Below are 18,011 nucleotides of genomic sequence, written 5' to 3' on the forward strand. Positions count from 1 at the left end.
CCAGAGCCCGAATGCCAATACTAAGGCCTGGCACAGCCAAAAATAAGTAAGTAAATACATATTTTGCAAATAAAATAAAATAGATATGTGGTATATTCATATAATGGAATGTTGTCATGCTCAGTCACTGAGTTCTGTCTGACTCTCTGTGACCCTATGGACTGTAGCCTGCCAGACTCTTCTGTCCATGGACTTTTCCAGGCAAAAATAGTGGAGTGGGTTGCCATTTCCTTCTCCAGGGAATCTTCCCGACCCAGGGATGGAACCCGCGTCTCCTGTGTTTCCTGCATCGGCAGGCAGATATATATATATATATATTTTACCACTGAGCCATCTGAGCAGCCCTCATAATGGAATATTATTCAGCTTTTAAAAGGAAGGAAATTCTGACAGCATGATTGAAGCTTGAGGGTAATATTCTGAGTGCAATAAGCCAGAAACAAAAGAACAAATACTCTATGATTCCATTCGTACAAAGTCGAGTAGTCAAACTTTTAGGGACAGAGGAATGGTGGTTGTCAAGGGCTGGAGGAGGGGGTATGGTGAGTTAGTGTTGAATGGGACAGAGTTTCAGTTCTGCCAGATGAAAAGTGGTCCTGGAGATGGATGGATGGTGGAGATGGTACACAGCCTTGTGGATGCTCTTAATACCACTGAGTAAGGTAAGTGTTAGTCGCTCAGTTGTGTCCTACTCTTTGCGACCACATGGACTGTAGCCCGCCAGGGTCCTTTGTCCAAGGAATTCTCCAGGCAAGAGTACTGGAGTGGGTAGCCATTCCCTTCTTCAGGGGATCTTCCAGACCCAGGTATCGAACCCAGGTCTCCCGCATTGCGGGCAGATTCTTTCCAGTGTGAGCCCCTAGGGAAGCCACTGAACTGTACATTTAAAAGCAGTTAAAATGGCACACTTTTTTCTGTGTATTTTATCACAATTTGGGGAAGGCAAACAATGGCCAAGGGACTTGGACTCACATAACGTGGGCCGTGGCTACTTGAACGTGTGGGACAATGGTTTTCTTCATCCTGAAACACGTCAGCATCAGAAGGGGCCCCAGAATGCTCCTGGTTCCCATCGTGGACAAGCCAGACCTTGTTCTTCATTCAGCTCATTCTTCCCGGACCATCAGAGGGAGCAGGAGCCTCCAGTTCACTTGGCCCCACTGACCTCCTGGGCCTCCCTGTCTCGAGTCTGGCCTTTTCTTTTTTGCTTTTTGAATGTTTATTTCTTTATTTGACCTCATTGGGTCTTACGTTGCAGCACACAGGTTCAGTAGTTGCAGTGTGCGGGCTTAGTTGCTCCACGGCATGTGGGATCTTAGTTCCCTGGCCAGGGATTGAACCCTCGCCCCCTGCATTGCAAGGTGGATTCTTAACAACTGGACCACCAGGGAAGTCCCAGGAAGTCCCAGAAAAAGAGTCTCGCCTTTTTCCTGCAGCTTGTGTTCACCTGAGTACCAGTGAAGGGGAGGAGGGGCCACCAGCTTTGTGAAGATTAAGCCAAGTGGTAAGGAAAGGAATGCAGTGTCAGTGGTGAATGGACCAGCCAGGCTGAAATAGCGCCCAGCTATGCAGAAAAACCTGCCACTGGTATCACCCAGAGTATCGTATGGCCAGCACCTCCTCCTACTCCCAACCCCAGGACTGGCCCCACCGGGACCACGCCTCCCAGCAGCAGAGCCTGCTGTCTTTCAGCCCCTCCTCCCCCTTCACACGGGGTCATTGCGAGGGCAGCTCTGTCCTCACGGGCGATCAGAGTGAAGTTCCCGGCCTGTGGCAGTGCACCCAGCCCCTGCCCCTAGCCCCTCGGAGGCCCCCTGGCTCCCCTCCTGCTCTGTCCTCTTAGGACGGATCCACTCTCCCCAAAGGAAAGGCAATTCTCTTCTTGCCACTCCCATTCAAAATCTTTTCAAAAATGCTTGTTGAAGTATAGCTGATTTTCAATGTTGCCTTAGTTTCAGGTGTACAGCCAAGTGTATAGTTGTACACAGCATATCCACTCTTTTCAGATTGTTTTCCCATATAGGTCATTACAGAGTATTGAGTAGAGCTCCCTGTACTCAGTCGCTCGGTCGTGTCCGACTCTTTGCGACCATGTGGACTGTAGCCCGCCAGGCTAGCTGTCCATATACGGTAGTACGTATGTGTCAACCCCAATCTCCTGATTTATTTCTCCCTCTCCCCCTTCTCCCTTGGTAACCATAAGGTTCTTTTCTACATCTGTGGCTCTATTTCTATTTTGTAAATAAGTTTGTACCATTTTTAAGAGTCCACATATAAGTGGTATCATATGATATTCGTGTTTCTCTTTCTGACTTACCTCACTCAGTATGCCAGTCTCTAGATCCATTCATCTTGCTGCAAAATCTTTTGACTTTTGAAATGAGCCCCCATCATCCAGCCCAGTGTCTTTCTTCTTTCTTTTTCAATGTGTGTGTTGGTGATCTGGATTCATTTAAAAGATCTTGTCTCTGAGCCAAGAAATTCTCCTCCTGGGAGGTTAGGGCATGATTGGTTTATTGGGTCTTATTCCAGAAATATTCAAACCAATGCACATATATACATGCATACTCTCATACATTCTCTTCTTCTTCTACGTAAATCATAGCACACTGGGCACGCTGCTGTCTGCCTTGTACAATTCTAGGGTTTGTTCTATTCTGATATACAGAGTTTTTCATTCTCTTTGAAGGCTGCTGAGTTTTCCACTGTATGACATAATTGCTTTCATGACCCCCCCTCACACCAGATAAATCATTTGGGATGCTTCTTTATCTTTCTGTAACCAGCAGGCTTCAATAAACAACATTGTACATTCACCATTTTGTGCATATGCATTGTCTATAGGACAAATTCCCAACGTGAAATTACTGGGTCAAAGAGTATATGCATTTAATGTCTGGATCAACAGCATCAAAACAGTAGACTGGCTGATGGCACCATTATCTATCCTGGAAATGGTAACGGACTTCAACCTGGGGGCTGCAGGTGGGTTTGGAGGGACTGTGAGTCCCCACATCTGTAGATAAAATCACATGTGTACACAGGTACATTTTTCTAGGTGACCAAAGCTTTCATCAACTCCTTAGAAGGGTCTGTGGCCGCTTAGTGCTATCTCATCTCCTCGCCGATTGGTGTCCCAGCTCTTCCAGAAGTGAACCTCCTATCCCTCAGGAAGACTGGCCTTGGACTTTCCCTCTCCTGGGTCTTTCTCGGGGAAGATTCCCTCCCGTGTCCTTATAGCCAACAACACGGCCAACAGCAGCTGCTCAACACTCACCCCGTGCGTGAGAGACTCATCTAATGCTCACAGGAACCAGGAAAGAGGAGTCCTCCCCACCTCCTCTGTTTGATGAACCAGCACATGGATGCAGAGATGAGTTAAATAATCTGCCCCTTTAGCAGAGCTAGGATTTGAACCTGGAAGCATCAGAACTGCTTGTGCATGAACTGGAGTGGAAGAGCCTGGAAGCAACAAGATGGGCCCTGGGGCTTCTCAGTCTTCACTGCGTCACCTGGGACATTTTTAACAATGCAGCCTCCCTCACCACCTCTGGGGCAACATCCAGACCATGGGGCTTCCTCAAAGTCCCCGGATGGTCCCAGGAGTAGCAGGACTCAGGGTGTGGCTCTGAGGGTTCAGGCTCAAGAATTTATGTGTTTTAGAAGCACCTTACCCCTATGCCATGCTTTTGGCATGATTCTTTTCCTTTATTAAGCATTTTTCAAAAGAATAATTATTGGCAGTTTAGTGGTGAACTGCCTTCCAAAATAATAAGCATCCTCCAAAAATGACCAAAGTAGACCTTTCAAAAGGCATCATTTTCAACTCATGGGTTTCAACTTGGTTGATACAGTCCAAGCCACTGGTGGTGCAGCGGTAAAGAACCCGCCTGCCAATGCAAGAGACACAGGTTCGATCCCTGGGTCAGGAAGATCCCCTGGAGAAGGAAATGGCAACCCACTCGAGTGTTCTTGCCTGGGGAATCCCATGGACAGAGGAGCCTGGCGGGCTACAGTCTATGAGGTCACAAAGAGTCGGACAAGACTGAGCGACTAGGCGCAATCACAGTAGTTACTATATTTATTTGAAGGTCAAATTGCCCCATCTTTAGTCAGCAGCAGCCTTCTGAATCCTTCTGACCTAACCCCAAGAGCCTTTGAAAATATTTTGCGGTCTGCTCTGATGATATGTCAGCTTCCCCAGCCCCGATCTGGAATTGGCCATTGCTCCTGACTGCATCTGGGTGCTCTTACCCCAGTTCTCATCCTCTAGCTCTTTAACCAGCTCTGTAAATGTGAGGGGCCTATTCTCCATGTTTTAGAGAAGAATGAGTAATAAATAAACTTATTAAATTCTACCCTCCCTTAAGTGATCCCTTCCAGTTTCAGTTCAACCTTTAGAAAATGCACAGGTGAGTAATCTGTGTTTGTTCTTAAGAAACAGACTGCCAAAATCGTACTTGAAATACACTTGCTTTAATACAATCTTCTTCCATGTTGAAGGCCAGCCCCCAACATCTAAAAATATCTCCAGCTCTTGAGATATCAAAAACTGAGGGTTAAAAGGAGAGAATGATTTAGGTTGCCAAGCAAATTTGGAAAACTAAATATAAATTTAGAAAAAAAAGTCAAGATAAATATTCAAAACTGTTTTCCCTGTAATGAATCCAACCGAGGCTGCTTGAGACAGAAACAGGATAGCAAACTCCACTGGTTTTAAATTCACCTGGAGTTTGGCCTTGGCCTTGGTTCCCTTATAATGTTCAGAAGATAGAGGGTGTGGAAATAAAAAGTGAATAACATTCCTTTGCGTAAAGCTGATTGTGTAACCTTTATGCCAAGAAGAAGGGGCAATTTGAGTAGATTCTCCCAAATGCTCAGGGCCCCAGCTTGGGGCGTGAAATCTGGTGAGGTGGAGAACCTCACCAGTGCCCCATTCTATGTCCCACGTGGCCTCAGACCTCAGTCCCTCCCTCCTTTTCCTCCAGATGCTCCCAAGAGGGCAGCGTCTCACACACTTTGAGAATGAAGTGTGGGCACATAGATGGTGCGCGTGTGGTAGAGTCTGCCCAGGGCGGCCTCTGATGGCAGGAGCCGGGGTGGGGAGACGCTTGGCCAGCACTGATGGGCCTGGTAGGGCTGAGGCAGGGAAGCTGGCAGCAAGAGGCGGCAGGTGCCAAGTGGCAGCTCTCTGTAGAAAGCCCATGGGAGTGTGAATTCCTGTACAGAGGAAATGAGGCCATCTGAGTGAATGCATTTGATGTATAGATTTAGTTTTTTGGTGCTGGGTCTTCATTGCTGTGTGTGGGCTTCCTCTAGTTTCAGCAAGTGGGGGCTACACTTGTTGCGGAGTGCGTGCTCTAAAGATGGGGCTCAGTAGTCGTGGTACACAGACATGAGGGTGCGGTCTTTCTGGACCAGGGATGGAGCCCATGTCCCCTGAATAACCACTGGATTCTTAACCGCTGGGCCACCAGTGGTGAATGCACCTCTGTGAATGCACTTTATAAACTCTAAAGCCCCTAGTGAACGAGAGGTCGTGGTGGCGGGTTTATCATCATGGTGCTTTACTTGCTAAGTTGTGTCTGACTCTTTGCAACCCCATGGACTGTAGTCCACTAGGCTTCTGTGTCCATGGAATTCTCCAGGCAAGAATACTGGAGTGGGTTTACATGTCCTTCTCCAGAGGATCTTCCCACTCAGGGATTGAACCTGGGTCTTCTGCATCACGTGCACTCTTTACCAGCAGGAAGCCCATGGGTTTATCACTGAGTCATTCCAAAGAATGCTCTTTGACACCCTCCCTACCTGCTTTTCTCCAGGCCCTGGGCTGGGCACCAGGAATACATTGGTGAATGGCACAGACCATTCTCTGCCCTCAGAGGTCTCATGCGAGTGTAAAATTTTATAGGTTCCACAGTCACTAAGTCCTGAATGCCATTGCCACTAACAGCCAGCATTGTGTGGGTACTGGCAGCGGGCCAGCATCCTCAGGCACTTCTCATGGCTTGGTGGGAAAGGTGCTTGGCAGGTGCCCCCAAGCCATGCTCTGGCACCTCCCTCAGCAACAGCCACCTGGTCACTGTAATCAACACGCAAGAGCCCGGCTCAGGAGGACAGCAGCTCTTGTTCCTCTCTTCTTCCTGCTTGGAACGAGGTGGCCCCAGCTCGCTCATGGGCAGTCCTGCTCACGGGCAGTCCTGGGTCCAGCCTAGGGCTTCCACAATTCACCTGGAGATTGTTTGTTGAGGTCTGGAGCAGTCTGCTGTCAGAGGCAGCCAGGCTTCCGGGGATGTTCCCGGCCCTGCAAGAGGCTGGGAAGCTCTGCCTTGTGGTCCACTCCCTGGTCTCTGCTGGCTTCTCCTCCTGTTGCCTTTCGCTTCAGAAGAGCCTGAGAATTCTCCACAAATTCAAAAGTGCTTTTGCCTTCAGGACAACAGCAGTGGGAGCCCCATAAGGGATAGGGTGACTTACTTATGTCTGAAAGTGAAAGTGTTAGTCGCTCAGTCAAGTCCTACTCTTTTGCACCCATGAACTGTAGCCTGCCAGGCTCCTGTGTCCGTGAGATTTCCCAGCCAAGAATACTGGAGTCGTCAGTTATTCCCTTTTCTAGGGAATCTTCCTGACCCAGGAATCAAACCCAGGTCTCCTGCATTATGGGCAGGTTCTTTACCATCTGAGCCAGCTGGGAAGCCCATATCTGCATCTATGTCATTTATCTGTAAGATGAGAGCTGCTAGTCCCAGGACCTGAAAGCTGTGTATCTTTCATCTGAGCCAGACAGAAGTAAGTGGAGCCCTTTATACAGAAAATCTCTAAGAGAATCATTTAGAACTGAGCTAAGCCTACAGTCATGATCACAATCAACCTTCAACAAATATAGGAGGGAAAAGGTGAACAGGAATGAACATTAACAGAAGCCACAAACCACAGAATCAGGCTCTCAAGACCAAGACAAAGGGATCAGCAGATTGAATATAAAATGAAGACAAGCATATTTAATAAAAAGATATCCATACCTCAACACACTGTATCACCATTGCACAAACTGTAGAAGACCCAAAATGAAAGTGAAAGTGTTAGTCACTCAGTTGTGCTCCACTCTTAGTGATCCCCTGGACTGTAGCCCTGCAGCTCCTCTGTCCATAGGATTCTCCAGGCAAGAATACTGGAGTGGGTAGCCATTCCCTCCTCCAAGGGATCATCCTGATCCAGGGATCGAACCCGGGTCTCCCAAACTGCAGGCAGATTCTTTACCATCTGAGCCACCAGGGAAGCCCCCGAAGAGTGCTTCACCAAATCCAGAGGAGGACAGAGGTGGGAAATATGCAAAGAGCATCACACTCAGTACCAGCCATTAAAGTGCCTTCTTCTGTGCTTTTCTCTTACAGATATTTGGGGTCTGGGTCTGGATCCTGGTGGCAGCCACGCAGGTAGCAAGCCCGCTGCTACAAGGATGGGTGATGTACGTCTCGCTCACCTCTTTCCTCATCTCCCTGATGCTCCTGTTGTCTTACATGTTTGGATTTTACAAAAGATATGAGTCCTGGAAAATTCTGGTAAGAATCCGGGAGAGAGACCCAGGGCCTGAGGCTCCTCCCAGACCAACATCTTGGGCGTGGTTGAGGACAAACCCGGGTGGGAGGAGGAACCAGAGAGCTTCCTGGGCTGGGCCCCTAGGGAATCTCCACGTTTCATCTGAATGTGTTTTCTATCAGATCATGATGCTGGGAAAGACTGGGGTCAGGAGGAGAAGGGGGCAACAGAGGACGAGAGAGTAGGATGGCATCATCGACTCAATGTGCTGTAGCCGCGCGTTCCGGGAAACAAACTCACTCAGAAGGACAATGCAGATAGTGGAGTGCAGTTTATTACACCGGTGGGCCCAGGGCAGAGTCTCCTCTTAGCCAAGGACCCCGACCAGTTTCTGTAAAACCTTATATACCCTAAGTATGTGCTCAAACTCACCTCCCCAAATTCCCTGAAACTAGTCTGGACAAGGTAAAAGAGAGATATGATCAAAGTTAACCCATGATTCACGTGTCATAAGCCTAGATAGTTAAACAGTGGACTTTTATCAATAGGCCTGTGGCGATACCCCATAAGCATAATGGGATTTACGACTTTGTTCTGTTACAGAGATAATTACCATACTCTTTTAGGTGACAGAGAGTCTAGGTGAGAGTCCAGAGGCTCCTTCATCCGGGGGTCTGGTTTTCAATTGGTATGTCGTTTCCATAGATACTGGGCCTAGAGCTCAAAGTCCACAGTCCGGCCCAACATGGAGTCCTGCTTTCAAGGCGGAGCCTGTTCTGTCTGTTTCCTCCTTCATGGACATGAGTTTGAGCAAACTCCAAGTGATAGGGAGGTACAGAGGAGTCTGGCGTGCTGCAGTCCAAGGAGGCGGACATGACTTAGCAGCTGAACAACACCTATTAGAGAGGGCTTCAGTGGTAAAGAATCCATCTGCCAATGCAGGAGACGCAGGAGACAAGGGGTTTGATCCCTGGGTTGAGAAGAGAGGGAAATGGCAACCCACTCCAGGATTCCTGCCTGGGAAATCCCATGGACAGAGGAGCCTGGCGGAGTACAGTCCATGGGGTTGCAGAGTTAGACACGACTTAGCTACTAAACAACAACAACTATTAGATGGGAATAAAAGCATTCCTCTGCCGGAATCCATCCTGCTTTGTATTCCCCTCCACTGCCTCCCTTTATAGGTATATACGCACAGCCCAGCTCCTCCCGTAGCAAGCACACCCTGACATATTTCCCCTCTAATTTTAATGTATGGTAAAATAATTTGAGCGGTATTTAAAGAAATATAGTAGGAAAAGAATAACCCTGATCTCAAGGTCTAACCACAATCACCTATCACGATTCATTCTTCCCTATTCCTGGCAAATTTTATGGAAAATGTATAAATCTCACTGAAGCAATCATTTTAGATGTAGAGTCTTTCATTTATTATTATGCCATCCATTAAATGTTTTTCATGTCATCACACCATCCTGATAACCATTGGAGATATTTCTCTATTGAACAATTCAAAACAAGTAGGGAGGATTGTATTGATATTATGGATCCTCATGTAACCATAACCCAGATTCCAGCATTTTCAAGACTTTATCACATTTGCTTCACCTAGCTTTTTTTTCCCCTAAAGAATCTTAAAGTAAATCCCCAACACCATGTCATTCCATTCTACACACTTCACTGCAGAATGCCTCCAAAAACTACACAAGCTTTCTTACATTATCAAACTTAAAGTTAATGATAATTCCTCATTATCATCAAAGGCACAGGTCACAGTTCTGGAAAATTATAACTGTCCCCCATTATAACACAGTCACTTCCCTGGTGGCTCAGACAGTAAAAGCATCTGCCTACAATGCTGGAGACCCCGGGTGGATCCCTGGGTCAGGAAGATTCCCTGGAGAAGAAAATGGCAACACACTCCAGTACTCTTGCCTGGGAAAATCCCATGGACAGAGGAGCCTGGTAGGCTATAGTCCATGGAGTTGCAAAGAGTCGGACATGACTGAGCGACTTCAGTTTCTTTCCCATTATAACTGAAATATGTTTTTGCAGTTTGAATCAGGGTCCTCACAGGCCTGTTTGAATCAGGGTCCTCACAGGCCTGTTTGAATCAGGGTGCTCACAGGCCTGTTTGAATCAGGGTGCTCACAGGCCTGTTTGAATCAGGGTCCTCACAGGCCTGTTTGAATCAGGGTCCTCACAGGCCTGTTTGAATCAGGGTCCTCACAGGCCTGTTTGAATCAGGGTCCTCACAGGCCTGTTTGAATCAGGGTGCTCACAGGCCTGTTTGAATCAGGGTCCTCACAGGCCTGTTTGCATCAGGGTCCTCACAGGCCTGTTTGAATGAGGGTGCTCACAGGCCTGTTTGCATCAGGGTCCTCACAGGCCTGTTTGAATCAGGGTCCTCACAGGCCTGTTTGAATCAGGGTGCTCACAGGCCTGTTTGAATGAGGGTGCTCACAGGCCTGTTTGCATCAGGGTGCTCACAGGCCTGTTTGAATCAGGGTGCTCACAGGCCTGTTTGAATCAGGGTGCTCACAGGCCCACTTGCACTTGGTAGTGCTGACTCTTGAGCACCTTTAACCTATTTTTCAATCGGTGGTTGCCCAACCATGAAACACACCGGGATTCTTGGCCTCCGGGGGAGAAGAATTCAATCCGGGGCCAGTGACAAGGCTTGATCGCTCAGAACTTTTGTGTAATAAAGCTTTGCTGCTGCTGCTGCTAAGTCGCTTCAGTCGTGTCTGACTCTGTGTGACCCCATAGACGGCAGCCCACCAGGCTCCCCCGTCCCTGGGATTCTCCAGGCAAGAACACTGGAGTGGGGTGCCATTTCCTTCTCCAATGCATGAAAGTGAAAAGTGGAAGAGAAGTCGCTCAGTCGTGTCCGACTCTTAGCAACCCCATGGACTGCAGCCTACCAGGCTCCTCCATCCATGGGATTTTCCAGGCAAGTGTACTGGAGTGGGCCTTCTCCGATAATAAAGCTTTATTAAAGTATAAAAGAGATACAGAACGCTTCTGACATAGACATCAGAAGGGGGCAGAAAGAGTGCCCCCTGCTAGCCTTTAAGTGGTATGTTATATGCCTATCAGCAGAAAGAAATTGGAGAAAGGAGATGTCTCAAAACTCAGAGACTGGCGCCAGGGCCCTCACCCACAACATGCATTTTGAGATAACATTGGCACAAGGTGAGTTGTCCCAGGCCGTAAAATGATTGACATGACTCTTGAAGAAAGGCAGGTTTCCAAGCAAAAACAGTCTCATTAACATAGCTTAAGAGAACATTTGCATGAGTAAAACATTCTGGTTTGTCAAGTCGGTTCTGAGTCTTAGGCAGAACCAACTTGAAGACAGAGTCTAGGGTAAATACATAGCTCATTAACATAGCTTAAGACAAACATTTCCAGGAGAAACACGCATTGCTTAGTTCCAGGTTTGAGAAAAGTTAAGTTCAGGCGGAGCCTGGTGTCTTCATGGGAGCAGAGAATTTTAAGAGAAACCTCTTTTTAAATTTGTATAGAGAAGGGGAAAAAAATCTAACACTTGTTTATTTCCTTCTACTGCTTACTGCTGCTGCTAAGTCGCTTCAGTCGTGTCCGACTCTGTGCGACCCCATAGATGGCAGCCCGCCAGGCTCCCCCTCCCTGGGATTCTCCAGGCAAGAACACTGGAGTGGGTTGCCATTTCCTTCTCCAATGCATGAAAGTGAAAAGTGAAAGTGAAGTCACTCAGTCGTGTCCGACTCTTAGCGACCCCATGGACTGCAGCCCACCAGCTTCCTCCGTCCATGGGATTTTCCAGGCAGGAGCACTGGGGTGGGTGCCATTGCTTTCAACTGTCTGACACTTACAGCTTATTTCCTCTGTTTGGAGACCCCTGGCCTTCCTGCCTGTTACCCTCTCACTATCATGGTTCTTCCTGCTGGTGAAAAAACTGGGTGGTCAGCTGTCCTGTAGACCAGGGGTCCCCCACCTCTGGGATCTAATGTCTGATGCTCTGAGGTGGAGCTGATGTAATAATAATAGAGATAAATTGCACAGTTAATATAATGCACTTGAATTATCTTGAAACCAACCCCCCACCCACGGTCCTTGAAAAGAAATTGCCTTTCACAAAACCGGTCCCTGGTGCCGAAAAGGCTGGGGACCGCTGCTGTGGAAGGGCCCACATTTTGGTTTGTTTGCTTCTTCCTGGTGTGATTTGCTCCTCTGGTCCCTGAATTTTCTGTAAGCCAGAAGTTCGCATCTAAAGGCTAAACTGAAATGGGTTAAACCTTTCTGGCAAGGATGCTTCGTAAGCGTCTCCAAGTCACGTCACACATGGTGACCGGGGGTCCTTCTTTCACTGTGACAACCTTACCCCATCACTCTTTTCTCCAATGTCCTCTTTCATCTTCTGATGAATATTCTTTAGGGGTTGCAAAATGCCAATTTGCCTTACGACATTCCTTCCAGAATACTATGGTATTCTTATGATGTTAAAGGACACTGCTGAGAATTTAGCACAAAGGTTCAAAGATGGATGGAATCTAGAGTCAGATTAGCCCGACTCTGCCATGTGTCAGCTAAGCCTCGGTTTTCTCATCTTTAAAGTGGGCGTGTTAATAGTAGCTGCCTTATGAAATTAGCTGTGAAGATTTAATGACACAAGTATATACAGTTAGGAAAACACCCAGCAAACAGCAGGCCTTCATATTACTAACAGCTGGGGAGCACAAGCTTGGTGTTAATGTGGCGTGGTTTCAAATCCTGGGTCAGCCTGTCGTCACTGACTTTAACCTTGGACTTCTATTTCCTCATAATGGCATTAACGATAAATAGAACCGACCTCATAGTTCACAAGGTTAAATGAGATAAACGAGGAAAAGATTTAGCCTACACTTTGACCAGGAAGAAGCACTCAATAAATCTTGGTTCATACTGGTATTGCCATTTATTTAATCCACTATTGCTCACGACATAGAGATTTCAATGGAAACACTGCGAAAGAAAAAAGCAGGAGTTTCAGGAGCAGGCTTGTCTCTTTGGCCCCCTCTGCCCAGCGCCTGAGTCAGAGGAGAAGGCGTTACCTGCTTGTGTGACCGTGTAACAGTGGCCATGGCCTCTGCTGCATCTTTCCAGGACAGCCTGTATCACGGGACCACGGGCATCCTGTACATGAGTGCCGCCGTGTTACAAGTGCACGCCACCATCATTTCGGAGATCCAGGACCTGAAAAACTACTACATAAACACTGCAGCCTCGGTGAGTGCTGGACAAGATCACGGCAGGCACCACCAGGGAGGGAGAGCCAGGGGCTCGATTCTGTCTCCTCTGGAACAGATGACCCTACATCCTCAGACTGGAGGAGTCTTGCGGGATGGGAGGGCGGTGTGTGCGTGTGTGTGAGAGCGCGTGCATGCACACAGATGCGCTGGCAGTCAGGTGTGTGCATGTGTGTGAGAGCGCGTGCATGCACGCAGATGCGCTGGCAGTCAGGTGTGCCCAAGCGCACAGGGTGCCAAGCCCTCCTGTAGGTGTCATCTCTCCTCCTGGTGGCTCAGACAGTAAAGAATCTGCCTTCAATGCAGGAAGACCCGGGTTCAATCCCTGGGTCGGGAAGATCCCCTGGAGAAGGGCATGTCTACCAACTCCAGTATCCTTGCCTGGAGAATTCCAGGACAGAGGAGCCTGGCAGTCCATGGGGTCGCAAAGAGTTGGACATGACCGAGGGACTAACACTTCACTCACACCAACTACGCTGCCCTCAGAATATGTTTTTCCAAAACATAAATTTTCCAAAATGCACATCTCTTATTGAAAATCCTTAGGACTTCCCTGGCAATCCAGTGGCTAAGACTTCACCTTCCAAGGCAGGGGGCGTGGGTTCAATCCCTGGTTGGGGAGCTAAGACCATCATACCTCATGGCCCCAAAACCAGGACATAAACAGTAGAGGCAATACGGTAACAAATTAACTAAAGATTTTTCACAATGGTCCACATAAAAATTTATTTTAAAAATGAAGAAAGAAAATCCTTCAGTGGCTCCCTTTGCTGGTGGAATGGAACTCAATTCCTCATCACGGCTCAGGTTCCTGCGTCCTTCTATTTCAGTGACAGACATCCACGGGGTTACATATTGGCCGATGCAATCCAAGGCAAGGTGGTCCAGACGAGGTGTGGGCCAAGCAGGACTTCTGGACCTCGGGCTCACTGCCTGCCTGCCCGACAGCCTTTCCAGGCCGAGTGTGGCGGCTTCCCTCTCTTGGGGGGATGGCGCCCTCAGGTGGCAGGTGGCTCACATGACAGGCAGTGGGTTCCTCCAGTGTGTGTCTGTGTGCCCACAAGGGTTCCTAACCCTCCTCACTCCTTCTCAGGAATATCTAAGGCCCAGGCTGGGTCCCAGCCCATCAGCAAAAGTCTCTGTGGCCAGAAAAGTCCTGTGTCAGTCGGGCTCCCCAGGGATCGGGCAGCAGCAGGAGGGGGTGTGATATGGGGTGCTGCCCCCCTTGTCAGAAAGATACCAGGCCAACGCGGTGACCCTCCAGGATGCCTTTCCTGCTTGTCTGCCTCCTTGCCCCCAAGCCCAGCACCACTCTGCCTCCCACCACTCGGGGTGCTGCTCGCCCTGCTCAGGGGCCCCTGTCACACCAGCCTCCTTGCTGTCCCTGGACCCCTCTCACTTGGGCCTCAGCTCCCAGCTCCCTCACCTCCTTCTGTTCTCTTCTCACTTGTCACCTCTCGGTGAGGCCACCACTCAGCCCCACTCAGAGTAGAAGCTCCTACTTCTCTCCTGGTTTATCTTGGGTCTTTTATGCATGTGCCACTAAAATGCAAGTTCCATGAGGATAGGAATTTTTGAATTTTTGTTCACCATTAGATCCATGGTTGTGCTTGAAGCATGCATGCTCATGCTAAGTCGCTTCAGTCTTGTTCGACTCTTTGCGACCCCATGGACACTAGCCCACCAGGCTCCTCTGTCCATGGGATTCTCCAGGCAAGAATACTGGAGGGGGCTTCTATGCCTTCCTCCAGGGGATCTTCCCAACCCAGGGACTGAACCTGCGTCTTCTGCTTCTCTTGCGTCTCCTGCACTGCAGGCAGATTCTTTACCACCGAGCCACCGAGGAAGCCCATAGCAGATGCTTACAAGATATGTGTTGAATGAATGAATGAAACAGAATGTGATTGGACAGGGTAGGGCAAAGTGAAGATGGAGTCCTCTGCTGGACCGAGAGATCATTAGACAGTGCAGTGGGGTATCTTTGGACATGGCTGTGGGGGAGGGAGGGGTCGGGGGGAGCACAGGTTTTGGGCTTGAGTAGCTGGACGAGATGAGGATCGTGGGATCAACTGGGCTTGTGAGGGAATCTCAGGAGTTCAGTTTGACCAGAGAGCTTGTGGGGCCTCTGAGCCTCTGAAGATCTAAGAGGTGGTGCGTAGAATTGAGTTCTGGACCTGTGAGTGAAACTGTCGTTTGAGCACAGACTGTGGCTGAAGGTGGAGGAAGGGGAGAGTGACCAGAAAGAGGCGAGGGCACCCAGGGCGGGCATGGAGACGGGCCCACTTTTTGGCAGGTAGAGGGGCCCAGGTCTGCAGGCGAGAGTCCTGCTGCACAGCCACCGTGGGACGAGGGGGTGGAGGGGCTGCCCCGTGGCTGCTGCCCTCAGGCCAGGCAGGGCTCAGGCAGACAGCGGGTGAAGCAGGGTCAAAACAAGGGCCATCCAGGCTGCCGTGGGCCTGTGTGGGCTTGGGAGTGGTTAGTGACTGCCAGCATCTCTAAGGCAGTAACTCCCCGGCTCTTCCAGTTCTTTGCCTTCATCACCACCTTGCTCTACATCCTGCATGCCTTCAGCATCTATTACCACTGAAGAAGCAGGGGACCAGGCGACGTGGAAGATGCTCTTTCAAAACCCGGAGTGTCAGCTTCCAAAACTGGTGTTCAGCCTTCGCCATCTGGATGATAAACAGCTCATCAACGATGACATCACGGGATCCACAGACCATCTTTTCAGACTGAGCGATGAAGTCACACGCTGGCAGATCTGCTTGGACATTTTAATTCATTGTGATGAATATGAAAAGGCTGGTGGGGGGAGGACTTTGTTGCTGTTTCATTTTGTTTTGTTTGGCCCAGGGAAAGTAATTGTCTCTTGGGATTATCTGACAATGACCCTTGCTCTTCTAGAAAACTAACATCTCATGTGGAAAATTCCAGGTCTACCACCATCTTGCCTGTTTGGGGATCTGCCTCGGCAACGAGCGCCCCTACAGCTGACTGATGAGAAGCTTCATTATTTTCTTAAAATCAAAATGGTGCTGTCAACGCCTTCGGTTCTGAAGAACCACAGACCTTGCTCCTGTCCCGGGATCCTGCCTCTTCAGTGCAGTGGCTGTACAAACCCGATACCCCTCCCACACTGCCTGACTCCAATTCATGTCCCCTTCCTCTTTCCTCTACAGTTACAGGAGCCAAGGGAAATCTGAGGGCAGATTTGTGGGGAAAATAAGGGACTGACCGCAAAATTGTTATATACCAAGACCAGGGAGGGGAGGAGGGGTCGGACAGGGAAGGCTATAACCCATTTTCCAATTCTCAGTAAGTCAGGCTGCTCAGAGAACTTCAGGCCTGCAGGACCCATTCCTTGTCCCTCAGAAAAGACCATCAAGGAAGCAAGGAGGACATTAAATGCCAGGATTCTCCTCTGGGCTCCGGTCACACAGAGGATATCAAGGAGGCTGGAAAGGACCCCATCCCAGGGTCCCTGCTCTTTCGCGAGCCTCCTCCCCACAGTGGTCCAGCTGGGTGGGGCCTGGACTGTCCAGCCAGCCTCCTGCAGTGAAGGGCTTCCAGGGGGCCGGGATGTGCAAAGACATGTGTGCTCCAGGGCATTCTCAAAGAAAAGACACAGAGAAATGTAAACCACGGTGCTGGAGCCCCAGCTGAACCGTTTTCAAAGGAAGGCTGTGCTGTCTGACAGTTCTGGCCCCGTGCTGGGGGTCCAGGCATCTGTCTGGCTCAGTCTCTGAGGAGAGTCAGTGCTCAGCCCCCAGCTGCATGGACCTGCTGCCATTTTGAAATGCAATAAGTTATTATGTGGGAATGATTTGTCTGAGCCGGTTCGAGGGCTCACAGTTTTGGATCAACTTTTTTCTGCTCCTGGGGGAGAGAGGGTCAGGAAGGCGGGGAGATCACCAGAGAGAAAATTGGCTTCATGCCTTGACGGCTCACCTTCTAATCACCCCATAGCTTGAAAAGTCACCATTCATCTGTGACTTTCCAGCCTGTCATCTGTCTGGGATGTTCAGTATTTCCTGAGCAGTCACATCCAAATAAAAGTGGTTTCTACAGCGTAACGCCTGGAGCTCGTCTCTTTTGTGGCCTCACCACTGGGGCTGGACACCACGGCACAGGTCCCAACAGCAGCTGTACTGAGACCCCACGCCCCCAACCGGTGGAGAGGCCCAAGGCCCGGCCCACCCAGCCTTGCTTCACGGGCAGCTGCCCCCAGATGCCACATCTGGCTCCAGCGTTTGGGTTTGTGGCATCATTTCCACTTCAGTAAGAATGGTTTCCCTGGTGGCTCAGCGGTAAAGACCTCGTCTGCCAATGCAGGAGACACAGGTTCAGTTCCTGGGTGGGGAAGATCCCCTGGAGGAGGGCATGGCAACCCACTCCAGTATTCTTACCTGGGAAATTCCATGGACAGAGGAGCCTGGTGGGCTAGAGTCCGTGTCGCAAAGAGTCGGACACGACTGAGTAACTAACACACACACAGGTGGGCTAAGGTGTGGCTATGAGGAAGTGGGGTAACATTAAGGTGCATCACGTTTTAAGAAGCAGTTATGCAAGATTTAGATATGTCAAGAGGTGTTATGTCAAGGTGCTGATGGATTAAGATGTACTTGTGTTCAGGTGTACTTATAGCAAGTTATTGCAAGGTGTAGGTCAGCTCTGGGGCACCTGTAGACGCAGTGGCGCCAGCAGGATGAAACCTGTGATCCCTGTGAGTGGGATCATTAAAGACTTGCGTCATCAAACTCGGCAGGAACGCACCGGGCCCCCTTGAGTTAAGGTCCTTTTCTCCAGCAACCATAGGAAATGACTCCACCACCATTAAGGTCGTGAAATTATTTCTCTTCTCAGTGTTAAGACGCCTTTTGCGGTGGTGGTGGTTTATCACTCAGCTGTGTCCCACTCTTGCAGCCTCATGAACTGTAGCCCGCCAGGCTCCTCTGTCCATGGGATTTCCCAGGCAAGAATACTGGAGTGGGTTGCCGTTCCCTTCTCCAGGGGATCTTTCCAACCCACGATCGAACCCGAGTCTCCTGGGCTGCAGGCAGATTCTTTACCAACTGAGCCACCAGGGAAGCTCAAGACGCCTTTTAAGGGGAAATAATTAAGGAGCCAGATAGAGGTGGAAAACTGAGAGGTCGGTGCAGTATCCAAGCCCTCCACTGGGTGGCGCGCGGGCTCCACTCCCATGAG

The 18,011-nt window shown here is 49.5% G+C and overlaps 1 protein-coding gene across 1 annotated transcript in view; it reads left to right on the top strand.

Moving 5' to 3' along the window:
• MALL (mal, T cell differentiation protein like) overlaps positions 1 to 16,879 on the top strand; it is a 38,808-nt gene extending 21,929 nt beyond the window's left edge. Inside the window, exons 3-5 of the mRNA XM_006059832.4 lie at positions 7,392 to 7,559; positions 12,664 to 12,786; positions 15,331 to 16,879. Coding sequence (XP_006059894.1) covers positions 7,392 to 7,559; positions 12,664 to 12,786; positions 15,331 to 15,393 — 354 coding nt within the window. The 3' untranslated portion in view covers positions 15,394 to 16,879. The remainder of the gene's footprint in view (positions 1 to 7,391; positions 7,560 to 12,663; positions 12,787 to 15,330) is intronic.
• Positions 16,880 to 18,011: the final 1,132 nt, after the last annotated feature.

This window comes from Bubalus bubalis, chromosome 12 (assembly GCF_019923935.1).
Source record: "Bubalus bubalis isolate 160015118507 breed Murrah chromosome 12, NDDB_SH_1, whole genome shotgun sequence".
Taxonomy (NCBI): Eukaryota; Metazoa; Chordata; class Mammalia; order Artiodactyla; family Bovidae; genus Bubalus; species Bubalus bubalis.